The sequence below is a fragment of the Protomyctophum bolini genome (genome assembly GCF_963924005.1).
Source record: "Protomyctophum bolini genome assembly, chromosome: 3".
NCBI lineage: Eukaryota > Metazoa > Chordata > Actinopteri > Myctophiformes > Myctophidae > Protomyctophum > Protomyctophum bolini.
Window position 1 is genome coordinate 1,868,446 of NC_137864.1, and position 24,279 is coordinate 1,892,724.

A 24,279-nucleotide genomic window follows, 5' to 3' on the forward strand; every position below is an offset into this window, starting at 1 on the left:
AATAAATTGATTTGCCTCCGAGGTGTAAGCGGGTATAAATATTGAAAAAACAGCCAGAACCAACAGCCTCCGCATCCGTCTCTGTTATAATGCTTGTCCTGCACGAACCAAAGCTATTACACGCATGGAGTTATGCAAACATTGCAGTATTTCTCTGTGAATTCCACGCATAGCCGATTCGTTTGGACGTATTTTTAGCAGAGCTGTGGCCAGCGAGAGAGGTGGACTGCTGTCATTGTACAGTCCATGCTCAGGCAGGAAAATACTGTATATTCCCACAATAAAACGTGGAGGACTTCATAAAAAGCCACAAAAAAAAACCTCCTATCAAACAGTCATATTTATTCTTGGGCGGCTGGCTGGCGGTTTGAATGACATTTGAATGAATTGCTTCATTGACGGTGGAGCGTGAACCATGCCTAAACTTTGAATCCACTGAACCACCATATCGCACCATTTTGCTCATGCGCTCATGGCATATAGACTGTAAAAAATATCTTCTCCGTTGGTTTTTATTTTGACTCGAGTGGGAGGGGAATCCCGATCATAGACTGTAACGGTAGCCACGCCCCTCAGAACATACGCGACTTTATGGTCATTTTTTTTAATTAATGGGACCATAATTTTCCAAAAAGAATATTATGACATTAGAAATGAGACTTTAAACTAGTGACTGGAAGAAGAAAGTATTCATGACCATGTTTATTAAGGTAATACAGTCTAGGTGAAGTTGGGCCCAAATACATGGACTTCTATGGGGCTATGGGGTTTTTCTGGGTCCAATGACAGCGCCACAACAGGCCATTATATGAACTTTCAGGAAATCCCGATTTCACAAAACATAGCTTTTTAACCCACTATAAGACCTGAGGCTGATTCTACAAAGGGCAAAGAAGTGTTCAAAAATATAGCAGATATATGTAAGATCACACGAGCAGCATGACAGTGGGCCAGGTGTGAGCTTATCCATCCGCTATTTTTGAATAGCCAAAGCAAAAGAAAACCTAAATGACACAGATGCTTTCCCGGGTTTTAATGGGTTAAATCCAAAGTCTTGGATGGTGTTAATTTACACTTTTGTTTTAAACCAAAGATGACCTAGCAACTAATAGTTAATAGTTAGCATAATAGTTAGTATAACGAGTTTAAATGACTAGTAAACATTCCTACTTCCAAACCTTGTATCACCAGCCTTTGAGGGCCACCTCAAAAACCCATTTTTTCCCCCTTTTTTCTTTTCTTTTTTACCTGCCAGTGCATTTTCGACCATCCGAATTCTTTGGCAGAGACATGCTAGGAGGGAAAGGAAAGGAAAGGTACCATGTTTACCCAGGGTAACTGGACTATAAGCTCAAGAACTTGTTTACAGCCAGGCCCTGCTCATATAGAACATTTCATGGTAGAGAGGTTCAATGCCTTGTCCATGAAGGGCACTTCAGCGGTGGTAATTGTAACGTGCCGGTCCGGGGATACGAACTATAGCGACCTTCCGATAACAAGACCGCTCCGCAAACCGTTCGGCCACCGCTGCCCCTCCTACCAGCCAATGCCTCGCATTTCGTCAGGTGTATTTTGGGGGGCGATCGCATCCTGTTTAAATCTTTTTGGGAGCGGAGCGCTGCTCATCAATGTCACTGTCTCCTGTGCAGATGGAAGGGTGAGAGCGACACTATAGTCCAAACTATAGTCCAAAAGCACTCTGCCGTAGAATCACAATCATTTTAACCCATTCTGGGAGGGAACTCCATTTTGGTGTTTTAACTAAGCATGTATGTTATACTTTAGCTATTGAAAAATAGCAGATCTACAAGCTCATAGCGCAGCCACTCGGTGGCGCGCTATGAGCTTGTATAGGTCTGCTATGTTTGAAAAATCGTAAAAAAAATATATTCTTTCAGAGCGAACATTTTTTTTAAACTTGTACATCTGCTGTTTTTGAAAACATTAGAAGAATATTGAAAATGTAATCTTCTCTTCTGGGTGTGTGTGTGTGTGTGTGTGTGTCCTGGCACAAAAAAACTTTTCAGAGGGGGGGTCCGCGGCCAAATACAATAAATACTTTAAATAAAATAAATAAATAAAACGTTTGATTAGTACTGCGGTGATCGACATGGCCCTTTACCGTAGCCCTAACCTCTGTCTGGTTTAGATTAAAAAAATAAATGAAACCATTTTGACCTGAGATCAGATTCTAAAAATGTCTTCTATACATCCTGACAGTTTTCTGAAAAAGCATATGTTTCTATGTCAGTCTTTCTTCGATTTTTCAAAAATAGCAGACCTACAAGCTCGTAGCGCGCCACTCGGTGGCGCGCTATGAGCTTGTAGATCTGCTATTTTTCAATAGCTAAAGCATAACATGATGCCAACACCAAAAGGGGTTCCCGCCCAAAATGGGTTAAAAAAAAAAAGAGAAGTTTACAAAGTGCTTCACTGGCACATTTCTGTCGCATACAAAAAAAAAGGTACAGAACCACGGCCAAAGATATATATATATGAATTTGGGGGCGGTAGTTTTGAGAACTATACTGCCATGGCCTTATATCGTATTGTATACTTCATCACCTTGAATGAGCTGCCAGAGCTATATGCTTTCTCTCCACTCCCGAACAGCAGAAAGGCCTGCAGGATGGCTGGCAGGCAGGGAGATCATTACATAATAATAATAATGGAAAACCCAACATCCCGGCTTCACAGTATACCGTGTCCTTGAGCAAGAAACGGCAGACGGCAATGCCCGAATGTACACAGTACACACACACAAGTTGAGCACATAAGGCACAGTGTCACGCCCTGGAAACAAAGCTCTCGCAAGTCACCCTGTCGCAGTGCGAGGTACTGCCGCTGTGAGCTTGTAGATCTGCTGTTTATTATAGCGACCTATTAGGCCCGGTTTTTTTTTATTAGCGACCTAGTCATGATTGACTGGCTGTATAAACAAGTTCTTGAGCTTATAGTCCAGTTACCCTGGGTAAACATAGTACCTTTCCTTTCCTTAGTCCAGTTACCCTGGGTAAACATAGTACCTTTACCTTTCCTTTAGACACTCTGATATACAGCCACGTCAGGTTTTATTTTTCAGACAACTGTAGAATTGGTCTCGAGTCTCTAAATAGGTTAACAGATGGATGATAACTTAGAGATGAATGTGGAATCCCCTGGCCAGGAGCCATGGGACTAAAGAGAAGCTATATTACCTAGTCACTGCACTCCAGCACAACCAGTAGCAAAGGGCTTTGCGACTATACGCTGTGTCACCTGCAGCTTCTGTAACCCAGATGTCATTACACAACAACCTCCCCCCCCCCCCCCCCTCATCGCAATACGACACCACCCAACGTCAACAAATCTAATCCATCCCGTCACTTCACTCTGCAAGAAATGTGTGTGTGTGTGTGTGTGTGACGTGCCGTAATACGCGCTAGCCGCTGTGCATGCATGCATGCATGCAATGCAATGCAATGCACCGCATGTGTGCACGACGCACGTATGTGCGTGCATGTTTGTGTCCGTGCGTGGTGGTAAACATCAACTCACGCCCGATGCATTTCTTATTTTCTTTGTAGGGTTTTTTTTTTTCTTTTTTTTTTGCGTTTACTCCTCCCGTCCATCACGTTGTCTTCCTTTCCGTTCGTCACAGCCTTCCGGCAAACTCTGCCATTTTGTCGACCTTTGCTCTGAATATGCGTGTGCGCACGTACACGTACACGTACACGTACACGTACATACAGTATAGTATAATTACACATGCACACACACACACACAAAGACAGAGCGCAGAACGTCATAATATAAGTCCTCTCTAGACCTAGAGGTTAGACGGGTTTGAAGACGCTGTATGATGTGTGTGGTAAACCATTATGTAACATAATTATGTAAAACCTACTAAATAATAACAGGGCCTAATAGGTAGTTTAAACCTGTTTTTTTGTGTGGGGGGAGGGGGGGGGGGGTTACGCTGTGGCTATAGCTGTCTAAGAGATGGTCCTTCTGTGTGACAGGTGCGTGCGTGCGTGCGTGCGTGCGTGCGTGCGTGCGTGCGTGCGTGCGTGCGTGCGTGCTCACTGCCGGCAGGCCAACTTAGTTCCTCCACTGGTTTTTCCACTTGGTGTTCTTTTCCACTTACGTTTCATACTTTTTTCTAAAATACACTTAAATTAACTTTCATTTTATAGGTCTGCTATTTTTTGAAAAGTCGAAGAACCACTGACACACAGAAACATAGCTCTTTCAGAAAACTGTCAGGATGTATAAAGACATTTTTAGAATCTGATCTCAGGTCAGAATGGGTGAAGTATATGACATCCTGCACATTGGGGAGCCAAACTGGTCCCAGAACCACTGGCCAACTTCTTAGTCGGACGCACTGGTGTGCCTAACTTGTTCCATTCCAGGTGCATATGATGTATTAGCCTTGCACAGCGATACTAGAGAGGGGCCATACTTACATCTGCCTGGGGCAATATGCATAGCAAAGGCAGATGAAGGCTGACTACGCAAGGGTAATAATGTACTGTATGTATATACACCTATACACACACATACTGTACACTTACAAAGACAGAACGGCTACAGTAAATGTAAGGTGCACCGGTGCAACCAATGAACAGGTTTGATTGCACTAATGGACACATTTCCATGGGTGCACGGCACTGTCTGGAGCCTTGTAACAATTCCTAAAACCACTTATTTTATAGTTTATACTTTGTCTACTTGAACATAACCAATCTCACAAGCGCAACATGCTTATATTGACTGTTTTCCAGATTATAAAATAGGGATTAAGTGTGAGCAAAAAGTTACAAACAACATTTTGAAAACTGTTTGAAGTGCCTGCCTGCCTCAGTGCCTGCCTCAGTGCCTGCCTGCCTGCCTCAGTGCCTGCCTCAGTGCCTGCCTGCCTGCCTGCCTGCCTGCCTGCCTGCCTGCCTGCCTGCCTGCCTCAGTGCCTGCCTCAGTGCCTGCCTGCCTGCCTCAGTGCCTGCCTGTCTGCCTCAGTGCCTGCCTGCCTCAGTGCCTGCCTGTCTGCCTCAGTGCCTGCCTGCCTGCCTCAGTGCCTGCCTGCCTGCCTCAGTGCCTGCCTGCCTCAGTGCCTGCCTGCCTGCCTGCCTGCCTGCCTCAGTGCCTGCCTGCCTGCCTCAGTGCCTGCCTGCCTGCCTCAGTGCCTGCCTGCCTGCCACACCCCTCCAGGAGGGACTGTATAGTCTACAGTCAGCTGGTGACTTCATGAGAAGTTTATCAGCAAACACTCAGCGACCGCAGCGTGACCGAGCGGAGCGCCGTGACATTACATAAGTGTCACCAGGAAGGCGTTTACAGTGCAGACAAACCCACACGACGACAGTCAGAGTGTGAAGGCCTCTGTCACTCGCAAAAAACAAACCAACACTGCTGACCGGGGAGAAAACAAACCGAATGCCCCCAACTTCATGTGCAATGTGACGTGACATCATTGCTGTTGTGTTGGGCACATTTTTATTTCTATTATTATTTGCGTGACAAGACGTGCCAGGTTGCCAAGTATAGTTAAAGGAGCATTCCACTCATTTTCAACATTTTACTATGTCATTAATATACCTTAGAGCGGTTTGTGTTTTCATACTTTCACACAACAGCTCTAAAAAGGTATAATAATGACATAGTAAAGTGTTGAAAATTAGTAGAATGCCACCTTTAAGACTGTCTATGGGTTTTATAGATATTGAACTAATGAAAAGTATTAACAAGCGCTTGTGAATTGTGAATTTGTGGCTAAATAATAACTACATTGGATCCATTGGAACAGATTCTTCTCCCCATTCCGTGAACAGCGGACGATATGCAATTTGACTGGTTCATCAGGCTTGCCTCTTAACCCTCTATCACAGTTTGATGTATCCATATCTCATTTATTGCAATACTGTTTGGGCAAGTACATATCCATCCAATTTACACACATTATTAATTATTCAAAAGAAATGTGTAAGAATAGCTACCTCTTCTCACTATTTGGCTCCATCTGCTCCTTTGTTTAAGGATCTAAATGTACTGTCTATCTATGACATTAACATAGTACAATCCTGTTCTTTCATAATATAAAACCTTCCAAATATGCTTCCTACAACTTTCAAAGAATATTTTAAGACCGACTCTCGAGTTCATGATTATAATACTAGACAATCTGACAATATTCATCCTCCCTTCAGCCGTACCACTCTTAGCCAGTTCTCCATAAAAGTCAGAGGTTCTTTACTCTGGAATTCACACATACTTATTGCCAACTCCTCATCTTCACTCTGTAACTTTAAACATAGATTGAGGGCCAGCCTCTTGAAGCAACCCTCTCCAATTGATTCTAACGTAATGAAGCCTTATTGTGCATACTCAGACAGACAGACAGACAGACACACACACACACACACACACACACACACACACTTCACAAGTGTAAATAATGTATTTTTTGTTGTTTTTGTTATTTTCCATACCTGTTGTTGTTTGATTACTTTGTCTTACTATTTGTATATTACTATTTGTATATTATCTTTGGTGAGAACCCTCCCTGGGTTTCTTTTCTCACCTGCACACACTTCTTTTTAATTGATGTTACCTTTTTGTACTGTTTTTATTGTGCGAATAAACTAAACTAAACTTCCATATTGTTTCTGTGGGGCAGAAACCTCTCATCTCCATGTTTTGTTTTTTTTGTGAAATAACGGCCTACTCGATGTATACCACAGCATCACTCAAAAGCGTCAAAAGTAGCAGATCCACAAGCTCAAAACGTGGCGCAAAGTTAAGCATTTTCGAGATTATAGATCTGCAACTCTTGCCATTTTTTTGCATTTGAATCCTGAAAGGTAACTTTTTTTGGACATACGAGGTTTTCCCACCCGCGGGGGGGGGGGGGACGATAACGCTTCCAAACAACTCAGAGCCAGCAGCACGCCATGTGCAGAAGCACAAAACATCCTTCTTTTCAAACCGGTGGCAACTTGGGGAAAGGATTATAGCAGAACTACTATACAATAGACCGATGTACTAATAGCTCTAACTAATCCTTCACAATAAAAAACCATTATTAAACAAAAATGCAAGGAGGAGCACATGGAGGCAATACAAAGTCACTCCCTGCCTGCTTGCATCGCTCCCTCCCTCTCTCTCGCCCCCCCTCCCCTCCTGTGTGTGCAGTGAAGGAGCCATGTGCGCTGCACAATAGGCTGCAATGTGGAGCCAAAAAAAATCCCGAACAATGGCCGGTTGAAGCATGGAGCCAGCCAGCCAGACAGCATGCGGCTGCTGCTGCAGCCTATAGCTGGCCTTCTCTATAGATCAGCCCTTCTCAAACATTTTCACGTCAATTAAACGGTTCCTATTTTTTTTTTGCTGCAGGGACCCCCTGGAAATCACCCGTGCACGAATCCCATTTCGAAAACCAGTGCTCCAGCTCACTATGTATATTCGGGGAATAACCGTTCCACAAAATGCTCACGGCGCACAGCAATGAGAGCTGTGAGCTTTTATAGATTTACAGTATTCTTTTTTTTTTTTTTTTTTTTTTTTAAAACGATGACAAATCTCTTTAAGGGGGGGGATACGACTTTTGGCATAAAACCGTTTCAAGTTGGGATAATGGGATCCACGGACCAAATACAGTACTGTGTATGTCAATTTGGGAGGTCTTTGACATGAAAATATTGCAGAACCAATGCTCTGGTCTATAGCTCATGCAGTGTTGAGGAGGTTGCACTGTACTAGTGTGTACACACACACACACACACACACCATTGAGTATAGTTCATATTTTGACATCGCGACAATGTTTAGAGGAATTATTATTATTATAAGTCTTTACCTGTATTGCGACTAAGGTGTCCGAGTCCTCCGGCTGCCATACCTCCAGGACGCCGCTGGATATGTGACTCAAGGCTTCAGGTTTTCGGAGAGGTGGAGGAGGGAGAGAACAAGAAGGAACATGACATGAGAGGCGAGAGACGTGAGGCGGCGGCGGTGGTGGCGTGTTGAGAAACTTAACCCATTCTGACCTGAGATCAGATTCATACGAGGTTTCCACTGGACACACACTGGTCTGATTATAACCCATTCTGACCTGAGATCAGATTCTAAAAAATGTCAGTCGTTCTTCGATTTTTCAAAAATAGCAGACCGACAAGCTCGTAGCGCGCCACTCGGTGGCGCGCTACGAGCTTGTAGATCTGCTATTTTTCAATAGCTAAAGCATGACATGATGCCGACACCAAAACGGGTTCCCGTTCAGAATGGGTTAAGAACACTTTGAGCAACACACTGGCTCGCTGAGGCAATATAAAAAGGCCACAACAGTTATTATGCATGTGCGAGATTGTGATTCAGATACAGTAGTGTGGTGGAATACTGTACATTTAACTCAAGTATACTGTACTTAAGCATAATTCTGGGTGTACTTTTCTACTTCACTCGAGTTGTTTCCATTCCTCGATACTTCCTATATCTACTCCACTACACATCTGCAGAGGCAAATAAATGTTACTTTCTACACTCTGCTGTAATTATTTGACAGCTTTAGTTACTGGTTATTTTGTCACTTCAATACATACAGTACAGTAGCCTATACATTAGCCACTTAAGGCTCGACACATCTTGAAAAAGACAACTGATGCTCAATAGATTTTGTACTTTCACACCCAAGTCAACATCTTGATTAAAGGACATTTACTTCTACATTGACACGATTATTTCTACTTGGCATTGCTACTTTTAATTAAAGTGAAACGAATATATATTACACATTATGTGAGTGTATGATTCATTATGAGAAGGACAACTTTAAGACAACAGCCAGCAAGGCTATAGCTAACTATAATTACTGTGTAATTAACATAATCCTCTCCTCATCTGACTACTGGGAGACCTTGTTTTTAATCACATTTCATCAGGTTTATTATGAGCCCAAGTGATTTTGACTCAAAACACTATAGCTAAACAGCTACAGCTAGCTGACAGCCTGTTTGTATCTCTCCCAGCATGGACCGATAAAAACACACATACAAATAAAAGTAACTGCAATATTAATGCAGTGTTTCAATACAGAACAGCCCATTACGGCTGTTAAGTATAGCCTATATATACTGTTTTGTTCTTGTTGTCCAGCTAAAGCTAACAATTCCAGCTCTTTTGTTCCCCATGTCTTTCCTGCCACAAACTGTACACGCATGTATACTACAGTATATGACATGTATTATATAATGATAATTTAAAGAATCTCGGGTTTCTCTTCCTGAAGCCGTTATTTAATTAAAAGGATAATGTATAAAGTCCTCCGCGCGAGCGTCATGCATCCATGCATGCCTGCCGCTCGCGACACCAAATACATAAATTGTCTTTTCAACCAAATTTTAGCAAAGTAAAAATGTACATATTTTTTCCAACAAGAAATGGCGTAAATTACAGAAACAATTCAACTTAAACAAGAGCCCCCCCCCCCCCCCCCCACCTCCCTCCCAACAAAGAATATATCTACAACAAGCTAGATAGCTTAGATCGTTTTGGGGGGTGTGGGGGACAATAAGCGACACAGACCGTGGTACTAATGAAGTATAGACCCCTATAGGTACACGCGCACAGACGCGCACGCACGCACGCACACAGTTGTACCCATCCGAGAAAAAAACAAACAATTTAGGCTATCTTGTGCAAAAGTCGAGTTTCAAAATAATAATAATAATAATCTTACAGGCTTACTGAATACTGATGATCTTATATAGGCTTACTGATGACGGACATCATGGTCCTTAAAAGTATAGCAATCCACTGTCCACACACACACACACACACACAGAGGCAGCGGCAGCAGCAGCACACATTATATACCTTGCAGCTGAGCCGTGCCGTGCTGGACCTGGCAGGGCAGCAGCAGCTGTAACAGCCCCAGCAGGACGTTGATCCAGGTCTTCCTGTGGCAGACGTGGAGGCCCGTCCCCAGGCTGCCGCTCTGCTGCTGCTGATGGTGATGGTGGTGGAAGTCCCCCCCGACCGCCATGCCGCTGCTTCTATAGCTGCCCCGTGTTGCCAATTGTTCCTTATCCTCCCAAGACCGGAGCCCTTTTCTTTTACTGCTTGTCTGACTGTTTTCTGTCTGTCTGTCTGTCTGTCTGCAGCAGCCTGCCTCAGCTGCCTGGCTTCTCTGGGCTGGCTTCTTCTCTCGCTCGCTCTCTCTCTCTCTCTCTCTCTCTCTCTCTCTCTGGATGTTGTGTGTGTGTCTACGCCAGACGCCTCCCTCCCCTAAAATTCACTTCTTCTTTTCGTTCAACGGAGGACCTCGAACCGACTTGACGAATGCATGGAGCCACCTACTGGTTATTTATTTTTGATTAAAAAAGAAAAAGAAAAAATAACTCTCATAGACATATATAGGAAACATGATAACATCCTTTCCTTTGTATCTGTCTGAGATATCCTGGAAAAGAGTGAAAAAGCAGTGGTTTTGGGACATCCCAAATTAATATGTTTTGATGATTGAGATGCTTTTAGCTGGAGAACCCCTGTGGGTCCATATGGACTTATATGGACCCAATGCAGGGGTTTTCAACTGGGACCACCACCCTGGCTATAGAATCAACGTGGGGACCACTGTTGTGTTGGGTGGGGGGATAGGGGGTGTGGTGTGGGGGGAAAAAAGTCTGAAATAATTTTAATTTAACTCTTAACCTTCCATATTAAACTCATACATAGCAGACACTGCATGCGATCCATCCATCCATCCATCCATCCATCTTCAACCGCTTATCCGTAGTCGGGTCGCGGGGGCAACAGCTCCGCACCAGAGTGCTCCAGACTTCCCTCTCTGCAGAGCAACATTAGTGACTTCCTCCTGGGGGATTCCGAGACGTTCCAAGGCCAGTGAGTCGATGTGTTTCCTCGATGTATTTTCCTCCACATTTGAAAGTTAGTTTCAATGCCACCACTTGGCACAGTTCAAATCTACAGTGACGCTCGTATCCGTTTGTAATTGTTTAATTTCATTTAAATTATATTTTTGTATTTAGCTTTTTATTGGTTATTGATTTTTTTTTGTTTATTTTTATTTTTATTTCAGTTTAGGCAAATTCACAGAATTTTAAGCTTGGTTTTAAGCAGGTTTGCTGCTGCTGCTGTTTCATATTGTTCACTCGTTGTCACTATATAAATGAGGGAAACCTCAGTGACTTTCGAGCATAAAACTGGATGAATTAATAATCAAGATTCAACTTAATTGTCACATCACTGATTTGCGCTATGAGCTTGTAGATGAAGAAATCTTTGAATATAGACTACCGTATATATCTTTTTTAAATTTGCCTGTGGGGGTCCCTGGGACAAATTATTTTGAGATAGGGGTCCGTGGCCAATTACAAGTAATCTTTGGGGTCCATGACATGAAAACTGTTTAATAGGATTTATCTAATTTAACAAGGCTTAAGTTGGTCACGTGCCAAAAGCGGTGGACAGAAACTGGTCGACAGAAAAGACATGCCCCAACACGGGCAGAAACAAGGCCTTTTAACCAGGCTACTTACACACACTACAACTCGCTTACAATTCGCAAACCTGGCAACACTGCCCTGTGTTCATGCTGTTGTCAGAGGCCCGCCCCCGCCTCACACGTCACTACTCTCTCCGTCTCTCCTGCCTGCCCTGCCTCATACGTCACCAGCTCCGTCGAGCTCAGAATCTGTCGCAGCCATCTTGCTTTCCATTTCGATGGGAGAGTGGACATTTAATGCAAATAAATTATTTATAGGTCCAGCAAGCAAATCATGATGGTCTGTTTGTGCTCAATAGGTCACAATCACATTCCGAATTTAGGTGTTGTGTTTTCTATGACATTTTCCCCAGTAGTACTTTCATATCTATCTCAGCTTTTGCCTGATAGCACACATGCTAACGTTAGCAGCATTTGATGACAGGCTGCCACTTGCCGTAGCAACGTACAGTGTGCGCAGATGGGAGAGTGGACATTTAATGCAAATAAATTAATTATAGGTCCAGCAAGCAAATCATGATGGTCTGTTTGTGCTCAATAGGTCACAATAACATTCCGAAATTAGGTGTTGTGTTTTGTATGACATTTTCCCCAGTAGTAGTTTCACATCTCTCAGCTTTTGCCTGATAGCACACATGCTAACGTTAGCAGCATTTGATGACAGGAGAGTGGACATTTAATGCAAATAAATTATTTATAGGTCCAGCAAGCAAATCATGATGGTCTGTTTGTGCTCAATAGGTCACAATCACATTCCGAATTTAGGTGTTGTGTTTTGTATGACATTTTCCCCAGTAGTACTTTCATATCTATCTCAGCTTTTGCCTGATAGCACACATGCTAACGTTAGCAGCATTTGATGACAGGCTGCCACTTGCCGTAGCAACGTACAGTGTGCGCAGATGGGAGAGTGGACATTTAATGCAAATAAATTAATTATAGGTCCAGCAAGCAAATCATGATGGTCTGTTTGTGCTCAATAGGTCACAATAACATTCCGAATTTAGGTGTTGTGTTTTGTATGACATTTCCCCCAGTAGTAGTTTCACATCTCTCAGCTTTTGCCTGATAGCACACATGCTAACGTTAGCAGCATTTGATGACAGGCAGCCACTTGCCATAGCAACGTACAGTGTGCGCAGACCTAACATGAGTTGCTTACAACAGAAACACACGGCCTTTTAACCACGCGACTTACACACAACAGGTCGGGAGTTATTACACCGAACGTGGACGCTGTTTCAGTGTTACATTTGCTGCGCATATCGGATTAATTGTAACGGCATGCATGATAAATGTAACAACGCTACAAAACACCATTAAACATATCGTTTTCAGCTTAAAGCAATTATATTTCATTGAAGCAACTCCTTAGCATTGTTTTCATACCATGGATGTGACAAGAAAATGTATCAAACATAAGGCAAATATTAAATAGTATCGGGTGTACCAGTTTAGCCATTTCTTTTTCTTCAATGGGGCAATACATTGATTAAACAAACGTTTGATTGATTGAGTTGTACCATGTTATACAACCCTAAACTAATTTTAGAATACACTACACAATACAATACAAATTTAAACATATTTTGCACGTTTCATTTTTTTACTCAGAGATCCGTTTAGCTACACATGTAATATTTTCAGGCAACGGACCTACACATGTCAGCTACCATAAACCACTTCAAGTTATTAGGACGAAATAACTGACAGGAGTGACGGTGCTGTGCTGTGAGTAAACTAATAGGGGAGAGCCGCCAAGGATGTAACATTTTGCACGTTTAATTCTTTTACTCAGAGATCCCTTTAGCTACACATGTGATATTTTCAGGCAACGGACCTACACATGTCAGCTACCATAAAACACTTCAAGTTATTTTTTTGATAAAACAGGTCGGGAGTTATTAAACCGAACGTGGACGCTGTTTCAGTGTTACATTTGCAATAGATAAACAAGTCCTAAGTAGCTTATAATGATCAGACTTGGCAACACTGTCTCTAGGTTGAACGTTCTACTTTACAAGCTCACACATATGAAATATGTTTTTTGGAATCTTCAAACTGAGACATATTTTATGATAATACTGTTAGCACAGTCATCATACTCCAAGAGCATACAAATGGAACCAAATGGACCCTGATTTTCCCAGAGAGCAAATGGTATCAAATGGGGGTCTGTGGCCTAATGCATTTCAAACTGGGGGTTCTTGGTATTATATTCTCTGCATATCTTATCAACTTGGGGTGAATATTTCACCACAATATACTTTACTGAATATTTCACAAGAATATAACACAAGAGTCAAATGTACGGTCAAATGTAATCACAATATAGGCTACAGATGTAAATATTTATGACACAGTAAAATGTCGAAAATTAGTGCTATCCCCCCCCCCCCCACACACACACACACACACACACACACGACAGGCAAGGCTGTTGTTTGCATCGTTAGCAGGCAGCAGCTACCTTGGCACTGCTCTCTGTGACTGTAGTTGTTTCACCATGTTTGCGTATTTATGAGAAATAAAAAACACTTTCTGTTATTATAATAATTTATAACCCATCCGTTACTACATGTGCAGGGCACACTACTGAGTTTAAAAACACAGCTGAAACATGAAGTGGAGTCTGTCACCTCCCGCTATTTCCTTCTTCCCATATTGCGCTGCAATGTAACTAGGATTCGCCGGCCGAAGGCCGGCGAAATTCTATAGAAGAACATTTGTAGAATCGGCCTGATGTCTTTAATGGGCTATAGTGTGAATCAACCTGCTGTGTCGGGTGGGGATGTGGGCTAATAAGATATTAGATATTAGATATTAGATATAAGATTATTGTAATCGTTATATTACTATAGGCTATAGGCTTTTTCTTAAGATGCACAGTCTGTCTATAGAGAGTATGCACAGGCATTGTTTTCCCATCAGGACCAGGGGGGCAGATATTTTGTGAAGCCACTAAGGAAATGAAAGTTCATATAATGGCCTGTTGCTGTCATAGGGCTCAAAAAACCCATAGCCCCATAGAAGTCCATGTATTTGGGCCCAACTTCACCTAGACTGTAGCCTATTACCTTAATAAACATGGTCATGAATACTTTTTGCTTCCAGTCACTAGTTTAAAGTCTCATTTCTAATGTCATAATATTCTTTTTGGAAAATGATGGTCCCATTTATAAAAAAAATGACCATAAAGTCGCGCATGTTCTGAGGGGCGTGGCTACCGTTACAGTCTATGAACGGGATCCCCCACCCACTCGAGTCAAAATAAAAACCAACAAAGAAGAAGGGGGGAAGTCCCGCCTCGTTGTCTGGGCCAGCCAATGGGCCAGCTGGGCCCAAACGGATCTAGAAAGATGGCGACTTCCATTGCAAGGACTGACAGGCTTCATTGCATGTTCATGTTAGACCCGCGGAGCGCTTTGTCCATATTTTTTACAGTCTATGATCAGGACACGCCCCCCTCATCTAGACTGAGTGGCTACACATTGAGCATCATGGAGTGTTGGAGTTTGGAAGCGCTCGTTGGAAATCTCTCAACCGTCCTGCGAACCACCTGTTTCTAAATGTCACATAATGCAGGAGGCAGCAAAATGTTGTGTTTTTGAAAACAAGCACTTCCCAAACTCTGACAAAAATAATCAAATGCAGGACATTTCTTGACAGAAAGTAGCTCAATTCAAGCTTTTCGTACAGCTGCAATGTTGATGAGTTTAACATTATTTAATGCAATCAGACAGGACGTTTCTGTTTGGATGAATGGGCTGGCGCAAGGCCAGAAAGTAATTCTTTGCCACTCAGTGGGCGTTCCCGCATAACTTCCAGGTACGATGATGTCACGCGCATTATACCCTCTATTCTCTATCTAGACTGACAGGGACGCTCTCATATAATTTTCGAGTTCCAATTAACCCTGTACATTTTCTTCGGGTATAGGCCGCGGAAAAAACACTCTCACAGATACTGTAAAAAAGCTTTTGACAACTCATCCAGACCTTCACAAGGGACTGTGTTTCATATACATCTTGAATTCAATGAGCTGATCCTTTTCGATGGACGTTAAACTTCCTATAAGCTGCATCAGCTATAGGCATCTACCTGGGTTCTGGATCGTATATAAGCAGCAGTGGGATCAACCCATGTACAGTACCAGACACATGTCATGTGGGGTTGGTTGGAACTAAACAACAGCACTACGGCAGAGGTGAGAAATGTTGGAACCCTGCCACGACAGGCTGGGCAGGTACACACAGGAACATTAACACACACTTGACTCACATCGCCTTTCTGCACGAGGGTGTGTCACCTACACACACTCCAACAAGTGGGGGGTGTGTGTGTGTGTGTGTGTGTGTGTGTGTGTGTGTGTGTGCGTGCGCTCGTGTGTGTGTGTGTGTGTGTGTGTGTGTGTGTGTGTGTGTGTGTGTGTGCGTGTGTGTGTGTGTGTGTGTGTGTGTGTGTGTGTGTGTGTGTGTGTGTGTGTGTGTGAGAGATATAGTTGTCATCAACTTTTTAACTATAGCAATTATTTACGATAAAGTTGGGTCTTTCAAGATGAACACATGATTCACTTAAAGCAAATGGCATGGACTAATACCTAATGACTTCTACAAGTCTTGACTATGGACTATTAACCACTATTAACCTATAATATAGGATCATTAGGGTTTAATCATAGGGACTCCAGTCCCTATGATTGTAGTAATAATTCCCCTCCTTTCTTCCTTCCATCCAAGTCTTTGTCTTCAAAATATTAAAAAAATTAAATGTCAGATGATGTCGTTTGATGTCTTTGTATGTTTAAGTTAGTTATTTGTGCAACTTTTTGTTATATACGAAGCCTCAGAAGCAAACAGAATTGCATTTCTATTTTTCCGATGACACAAAAAAACACAATTAAATCGTTAGTCACAATATTATCTGCATGAGAATTGTTTCAGCATGAAAAACCTGGTCTTCTCTTCTGTGCCCCAACATGCATGTACCTAACCTACCTTGACATAGCCTGGCTCAACCCTCGCATTCATTTGCATGTGTGTGTGTGTGTGTGTGTGTGTGTGTGTGTGTGTGTGTGTGTGTGTGTGTGTGTGTGTGTGTGTGTGTGTGTGTGCGCGCGCGGCCGCGCGCGTGTGTGTGTGTGTGTGTGTGTGCGTGTGTGTGTGTGTGTGGCCTACTTGTATTTCTATACTTTTGAGTACCAAATGTACAATTGTCCTGGTCTTCACAAGAGCAATTTAAAATTAGTTTAACCCATTTAGGCCGAAATTATTAAAATGTCTTTTTATTTATTTATTTATTTCTGAAAAACCTCATCAGTGGTTCTCAATATTTCAAAATATGTTGTTCCAGGGACACCCCAGAAGCAAAGATTTGAGTTAAAAACTGAAACTTCTTCACAATTGTTCAAAAATAGCAGACCTATACAAGTTCTTAGCGCAGCACTCGGTGCCGCGCTATGAGCTTGTAGATCTGCTATTTTTCAATAGCTAAAGCAATAACATAAGTTAAAACACCAAAAGGGGTTCCCGCCCCCAAAATGCTGGGTTATAAGATTCTGGTATAGGGTTAGGATTAAGCATTTATAGGGTTAGGGTTGTATATTGAAATGGGTTGTCTTCATGCCTGATTTATATTTGCGTGTCAATGTGTCATACATCGGAAAATAGACACTCTATAGGTTGCAGATCTTCTATTTTTCAGCTACTTTTCAGATATTTTACGTTGCATTATATATATGCTGTCCTAAAACGTTGATGTCCTCACATAGCACAGACTACAGTATAGTAGTAAATCTAGTAATACAAACGTGTGTGTGTGTGTGTGTGTGTGTGTGTGTGTGCGCGTGCTTGTGTACCTTGACATAGACCCAGCCCTCGGGGCTGTGCTGTGAAGCAACTGACTCCTGTTCCAACAGTATTTGCTTTCTGATAATACATTTACAAACTCTATAGTGACATGTGGCACTGCGTGGCATGTAACCAAACATGATTACTCAAGTGACAAGTTGTGAGTTGTTGAGTTACCTTTCCTCAACTTAGTATAAGCATTTCAGTGTTTTCTCAATACTTTATACTCCTCCACTACGTCTTCGATTGTGCTTTTTACACCATTACAACTTCACTAGTTTACTCTTTTTATCTTCTTCTCTTTTTATCATCTTCTCTTTTTATCAACTTTACTAATGCAGTGCATGTTTAATTAGTACAAAACATGCATTAATCAATGAAGGCCTATTTTATACTTTATTTTATTTTATTTTTAATAGCAGATCTACAAGATCACAACATGACACATTGTGAGCATCAGCTATATTCAAACAAAATACACGTTTTACTGTACTTTTTTTTTTTTTTTACGGTACTTTTATATTGATCCCAATACATTTGCACTTTTACTCAAGTCAAACGAATACAGGACTTTTACTTGTAGCAGAGTATTTCCACATCGTGGTATTGCTATTTTTACTTGCGTAATACATCAGAGTGGTTCTCCCAGCACTGACAGATGGTAAGTCATAGTAAATCAGCACAGAGCACCGTTGACATTTTGAACCTGAAGAAATGTGACTGCAGTGGTGCTCAACCAGTGGTCCACGGACCACTAGTGGTCCATGGTGTAGTCATAGACGATCCATCTATATCTCTCATATGTATATATGTGTGTGTGTGTGTGTGTGTGTGTGTGTGTGTGTGTGTGTGTGTGTGTGTGTGTGTGTGTGTGTGTGTGTGTGTGTGTGTGTGTGTGTGTGTGTGTGTGTGTGTGTGTGTGTGTGAGTGAGAGAGAGATAGATGGATAGATAGATAGATAGATACCTTCACACGCTCCACATGCGTCCGAAACTCATCTTCTCCCAGTCACAATGAAAGTTGCATTTTCATTGTTTAGAATGCCTTAAAATGTATTAGAACCAGAACCACAGGTAAAATCAGTTTGCCACTTTGAGGCTAACATTATTCCCAAAACCCCAGACCACAGATCTATATACTGAATGTTCAAAGTTCAGGTTTTTTTTGGCTGCCATTGAGGTCAGAAAACCTAATTATTTCATACAAGAAGGATGGTCTTCCTGTTTTCTTTGTCGCACCTCCAACGGTGCCATGGAGGACTAGTATATGCATGGCAGGGGCTGTCCTCTTCCCTGAGCCGAGCCTATAAGCCTGACCGCATACCAGAAGAACAAATAAATACATTTACCAGACCTTTAAGAATCATTTTGAACTAGAGTTGTAGTGTGTGTGTGTGTGTGTGTGTGTGTGTGTGTGGGGGGGGGGGGGGGGGGGGTCTTGAAATAACTACTGTTAAGGGCTTGTTGCGTGTGGTTATGCATTATGCCTTCTTTATACTAAATACATGCAGTATATTGTTGTGGGGAGGTGGGGTGGTCCTTGGAATTATGGTAGTGGTCCAGAGCAGATATAGTCCGGTATAGCCGACAGGCTTCTTTTGTTTAAAGTGGGAAATCTGGTATAATTATAGTCATTTTTATTGGCCTAAAATATTGTCTATATACATTCATGAATCCACTTGCTGGCCGGCTGTCTGTATATTGAGCAATTAGTTTTATAGGGGTTTCTTGTGACCCTATACCATTAACATCCTGTATATGGCAAAAATCACACCCGTGTGAAGTGAGGGGCGCTACTATATTAAAGTCTAACTCATGTTGATTATAGGTGATGTAAAACAATCGGCGCCGACACAAACATTAAATGCCATTAACAATAAAGAGACAATATGACGTATAATGAGTTACGAAATGATGTACGTTTTCCCGTCGTCATTGCAGTCAATGGCGTTTATTAAACAAACATTGAACTAAAGACAAACATTAAACCTGTATATAGGAGGGGTTAGCGCCCCTCAAAACTGTAAAAGTGACAGTTTTGCACAAAGAAAAACACTCCTTGGGCTAAAACACGGCCATATAGCCACTTGCCCAAAATACATGTGCTGACCTCATCACATTTGTGCTGACCTCATCACATGTGTGATGACCTCATCACATGTGTGATGACGGCTATGACCGTTTTTAGCCCAAGGAGTGTTTTTTTGTGCAAAACTAACGCTTGGAATGGTTTCAGAATCATGAAAACCCCCTATAGTTTGACATGTCACATGCTACTTGAAGCACAAGGAAAGTTTGACATTTCTGACATTTATGCCTTTAATATACAGGAGGTTAATGGGACAAGAAACCACTATAGAATTATCAATAGAGGGTATGCGCATGCTTAGAGTGAATGGCACATCGAGTGGCAAAGCAACATGCAAAGGGAGTTTAACATTGTTTAATGTCGTTTAATGCAATCAGATAGGACTTATCTGTGTGGATGTACGGGCTGTCAAGGACAGAAAGTAGTTTTTTGCCACTCGGTCATTATAAGGCATTCCTGCATAACGTCCGGGTTTGATGATGTCACACCCATACCCTCTATAGTACTGACAGCAGGTGGATTCATGAATATAATGTATATAGACAATATTTTAGGCCAATAAAAAAAACTATGCCCTATATCTTGCGTGTGGCCCCACCCATTTGACTGCCTATAGAATGATGACGTAGCTGGCAGGCAGGTTCCTGAAGTCTCCACAGTCCTTCTCCGAGACACTCCCGAGACGGAGTATACAAATGGTACCGTGAACGTTCGTTGAGGAGTGCTGGATACCAACGTGAAGATATATACTCTATAGGTTTGAAAATGACTGAAGTTATCCTTAAAATCATAATGTTTTATTATTATTATTTGAGGGGTTTTGACTTTGGAATCACTGTTCTGGTTTGAACTAAAAGAAAAATATCCAGAAGGCTTTGACAGCCATGCAGAAACAGTCATTGTGAACGTGTGTGGCAACAATACAACAATAGACCTTGTGGTTTGTGTGGGATTTTTTTGTTGTTGTTCATCTTCATTGTGAATGTGATGCACATAGCACACACAAGCGCGCACGCACACACACACACACACACACACACACACACGGACGGTTGTGTTTCTTTGTGCGAACCCTTCTGCAAGCATTCCACCGGCAGCAGCAGAGAAATGCAAAGGTTTTGGCTTACATGTTTTGCCTGGCCTGCGTTGGCTCAACTCTGGCAGTTTGAATATACACATCTATTGTTGCTGTCGGGGGGGAGAAACCTTGTATCTTCTGTTTTAAGGTTTTTCATAAATCAATGCCATACTTTGTTGTCACTGACTGACTGTAGCCTACAGTGACACACACAAGTTGCAAGTCACGTTGCGAGCTTGCAGATCAGCTATATTTGCTCATTTGGAACAGCAGAAAACAAAAGAACAAAAAAAAAAGCCACGAACACGAAGCGACACATTTTCGAGCTTGTATATAGATCTGCTATACTTTACAATTAGAATCCTGAAAAGTAACAGTTTTGTACATGTGAGGTTTCCACCCGCCATAGAGACGACATAATGACAATGCTTTAACAAAGTAAAATCTGATCTATTGTTGTAACCAGAGAGAGAGCGCTGCAATAACATTACACGCCAAATTAAGCTCAGAGAAAACTCCATCCACGTTCAAACTTAATATAGAAAGGTACGTTTTATTCGCAACAAACATAAATAAAAGAACGGAGCAAAACAAGGCTCTTTCCCCAGATGCCGTGCAACCACACCGTATAAAGGGGACATTGCATGGACTGTTTACAGCTCTCTAAACACACTAAACATATCCACCGTAGGGCCTGGACAATATTTAACTGGCACTTCTATTCGTGGCTTCTATTCAATTTCTCCTCTCGCTCTTCGCTCCATTGTCGAGCCTTAAGGGTCCGCGTCCGACACAAAGCCCTTTTATGAACGGAGGAGTGATTGAGATATCATTGCTGTGTCGGTAAAGAAACCTCTTATGGGCCGTACTCTTTCTTTTTTTTTCGTTTTTGTAAATGAATGCCATACTTGATCATATTACTACACAGTGTCACACAAAAGTATAGCCGACCTGCAAGCTCGAAATGTGGCGCAAATAAGCGACGTGTCTTGAGCTTGTAGATCTGCTGCTTTTGCTGCTTTTGAATTTGAACTCCTGAAAAGTAACAGTTTCAGACATACGAGGTTTCCACCCGACAGATATGATAATATCCTATTTAAAAAGAAAAAATGTATTGCTCATACCAGCAGCATTTGGTCACAACATACAATATCTCGCCTATATACATTATACAGGGAGAAAAGAAAAATTAGGGGGTGCAAACATTTTTAGTTTTTTCCCTAGAGGACAACCTCCCACCCCCTCTCCGCCCGACAGTGACACTTAATGGGACACAAAAAATAGAAATAAACACACACGTACAAAAATGATATGATGATATCCTGAGTGTTTATCGACGCCCGCAAACGTTCAAACCCATCAGCCATCGCACCGATCGAATGTCCTCTACGTCATTGGTAGATCTGCGTTAATAGTAAATATGGACTTGAAGGAAGAAGGCGTGTGTCGTGTTTTGATGTCAATACCTCATCAGGCGGATTTACATGGAAAACGTTGCCACATATACTTTACTTTATAGTGAATAGACTATACGTGACAACCAGGAATAGTGTGACCACCGGAGAGACGGGTGGCAGCCGGAAAGTAGACGGCACCCGGGTGAGCAGTATGGGTTGGCCGGGAGACCCAAAACCCAGATGACCTCACTGAGGTGCATCCATGTACTGTATGTACAGTATGTATTGTGTTATATGCCTGCACCCTGCGCATTCTTCCTTCATAACTATTGGTCCCTCTGCTTCTGAGACGGGTCCATTATTGGTTCCATTCGTACACTCTCAGTGTTTTTATATTAAATTGGTGTCCAAGAGAAAACTTTTTTTTTTAATATCAAACTGGGGGTCCTTAACCCATTTTGGGAGGGAACCCCTTTTTGGTGTTAGCACTATGTTATGCTTTAGCTATTGAAAAATAGGTGGCGCGCTACGAGCTTGTAGGTCTGCTATTTTTGAAAAATCGAAGAACGACATAGCTTTTTCAGAAAACCGTCAGGATGTAGAAGACCTTTTTAGAATCTGATCTCAAGTCAGGACACTTCACAGCATGGTTAGAATCTGATCTCAGGTCAGGACACTTCACAGCATGGTTGCCGGAAAACGATTCAGCGTCAGGTCATGAATGACCAAAATGGTTAAGTTAAACTAACCAACTGTCTGCTTGAAGCGCCTCTGGGCTATATGTGGCAAAACATAACAAAGGAGCATCTTCACAATACAAAACGCACGGCAGAGAAAGGCAAGCGGCGGCTCAAACAGTGCTTTCATGGCTTCGGTGTTGTGCCGCGAGTGCCGATAATATCCAACCCGACAGGCTCACAAGGCGTCCGCCGTACACATTTTCACCATTTTTCCAAAAATAGCAGACCTACAAGCCCATGGCGCGCCACTCGGTGGCGCGCTATGAGCTTGTAGATCTGCTATTTTTCAATAGCTAAATTATAACATGATGTTTAAAACACCAAAAGGGTTAACCCCCTGTAGTCTTACGAGAATTGGACATGAGTTACAACCATATGCCGTTTAGTTTCAGGGGGTGGATGGGGAGGATAGATGTAGTTACACTTCTGGTTCTATAGTTGCACTTTATATTTAAATGTAATAAACTGTGTCTTGTGATAATGTATACGTATGTCTGTTGTTGTTGTTGTTTGTATATGTCTTACCGTTCACTGTATTGTGTTTTTTTTTTAAGAGCTTGAATTATCTGCTGTAAAATGAATTGCCCAGCTTGGGGAACATATACATAAACGATCTACAAGCTCACAATGCATCGCAGCACATTTGTGAGCTTGTAGATCTGCTATTTGCCGAAAGAGGAGGGCCCGTCAGACCAGGTGGAACAGCAGTATAGCAGATGCAGACATGAGCAATCACACCAGAAAGACTCGCAACCATCTGTCCCGTCCGTGTTCAACCACACGTAATCACTGCATGGTGGCTTAATGTGTGTGTGTGTGTGTGTGTGTGTGTGTGTGTGTGTGTGTGTGCGTCTCTCTAGGATGACATTTCCGTCACCAGCTCAGTTTTCAGCCAAACAGGTGTCTCAAAAGTCTCTCTCGCACACACACACACACACACACCCACCCACCCACCCACCCGTTGGCCCCCAGTAAGTCCAGCCATCTCAAAAGTCACGCAGCGTTTGTGTAAACCCCCCCCCCCCCCCCCAATTCCGAACACACACCTGACCTACAGTTAGCCCAGCCACCGTCTCCAGTTCCTCATGTGACACACACACACACACACACACACACACACAGGGAGATTGAATGGCATATAGCAGTGTTTTTTTAAGTTCAGCCAATCAAAAACAAAAAGGGCCAAACATTGGTTCCATACAAAAAAAACCCTCGTCGGTGGAGCGGAAAATATCGTTGTTGCTGTTGGGCAGAAACCTTGTATCTCCATATTTAAATGTCAATGAATGGCCTACTTTGTAATACAACAGTGTTTGTTAGTGTGTGCATGTTATAAAATACATATTTAACCAAAGAAAAAGTATTAACAAGAGCTTGTGACTTACCAATAACAGGTTTCCTCAAAAGTAACCGTTTTGGACATACAAGGTTTTCGGCAGACTAGTGATGACGTTCAAAAACGTCAATACAGGGCATTTCCATTCATTTATGAAAAAATATATATATATATACACGTACATACATAAAAAACAAAAAACATGAACATCTACGTATGTAGTTACAAGGTTCCTGCACCGACAGCGTTGTAATAATATTTAACCCATTCTGAACGGGGAACCCATTTTGG

The 24,279-nt window shown here is 42.2% G+C and overlaps 2 protein-coding genes across 3 annotated transcripts in view; both read right to left on the bottom strand.

Annotated features, from left to right (window-relative positions):
- tmem131l (transmembrane 131 like) overlaps nt 1-10,197 on the bottom strand; it is a 101,009-nt gene extending 90,812 nt beyond the window's left edge. Inside the window, 2 exon segments of the mRNA XM_080759711.1 lie at nt 7,835-7,908; nt 9,850-10,197. Coding sequence (XP_080615837.1) covers nt 7,835-7,908; nt 9,850-10,018 — 243 coding nt within the window. The 5' untranslated portion in view covers nt 10,019-10,197.
- Nucleotides 1-24,279, bottom strand: part of mnd1 (meiotic nuclear divisions 1 homolog) — a 49,336-nt gene that overhangs the window by 15,398 nt on the left and 9,659 nt on the right. Inside the window, exon 9 of one of the 2 annotated variants that reach the window (XM_080759713.1) lies at nt 23,763-24,257. The exons of the other annotated variant lie outside the window; for it this stretch is intronic. The gene's annotated coding sequence lies outside the window, so the exon portion shown is untranslated. Of the gene's footprint in view, nt 1-23,762; nt 24,258-24,279 lie in introns of those variants that run through there. 2 annotated transcript variants of the gene reach the window in all.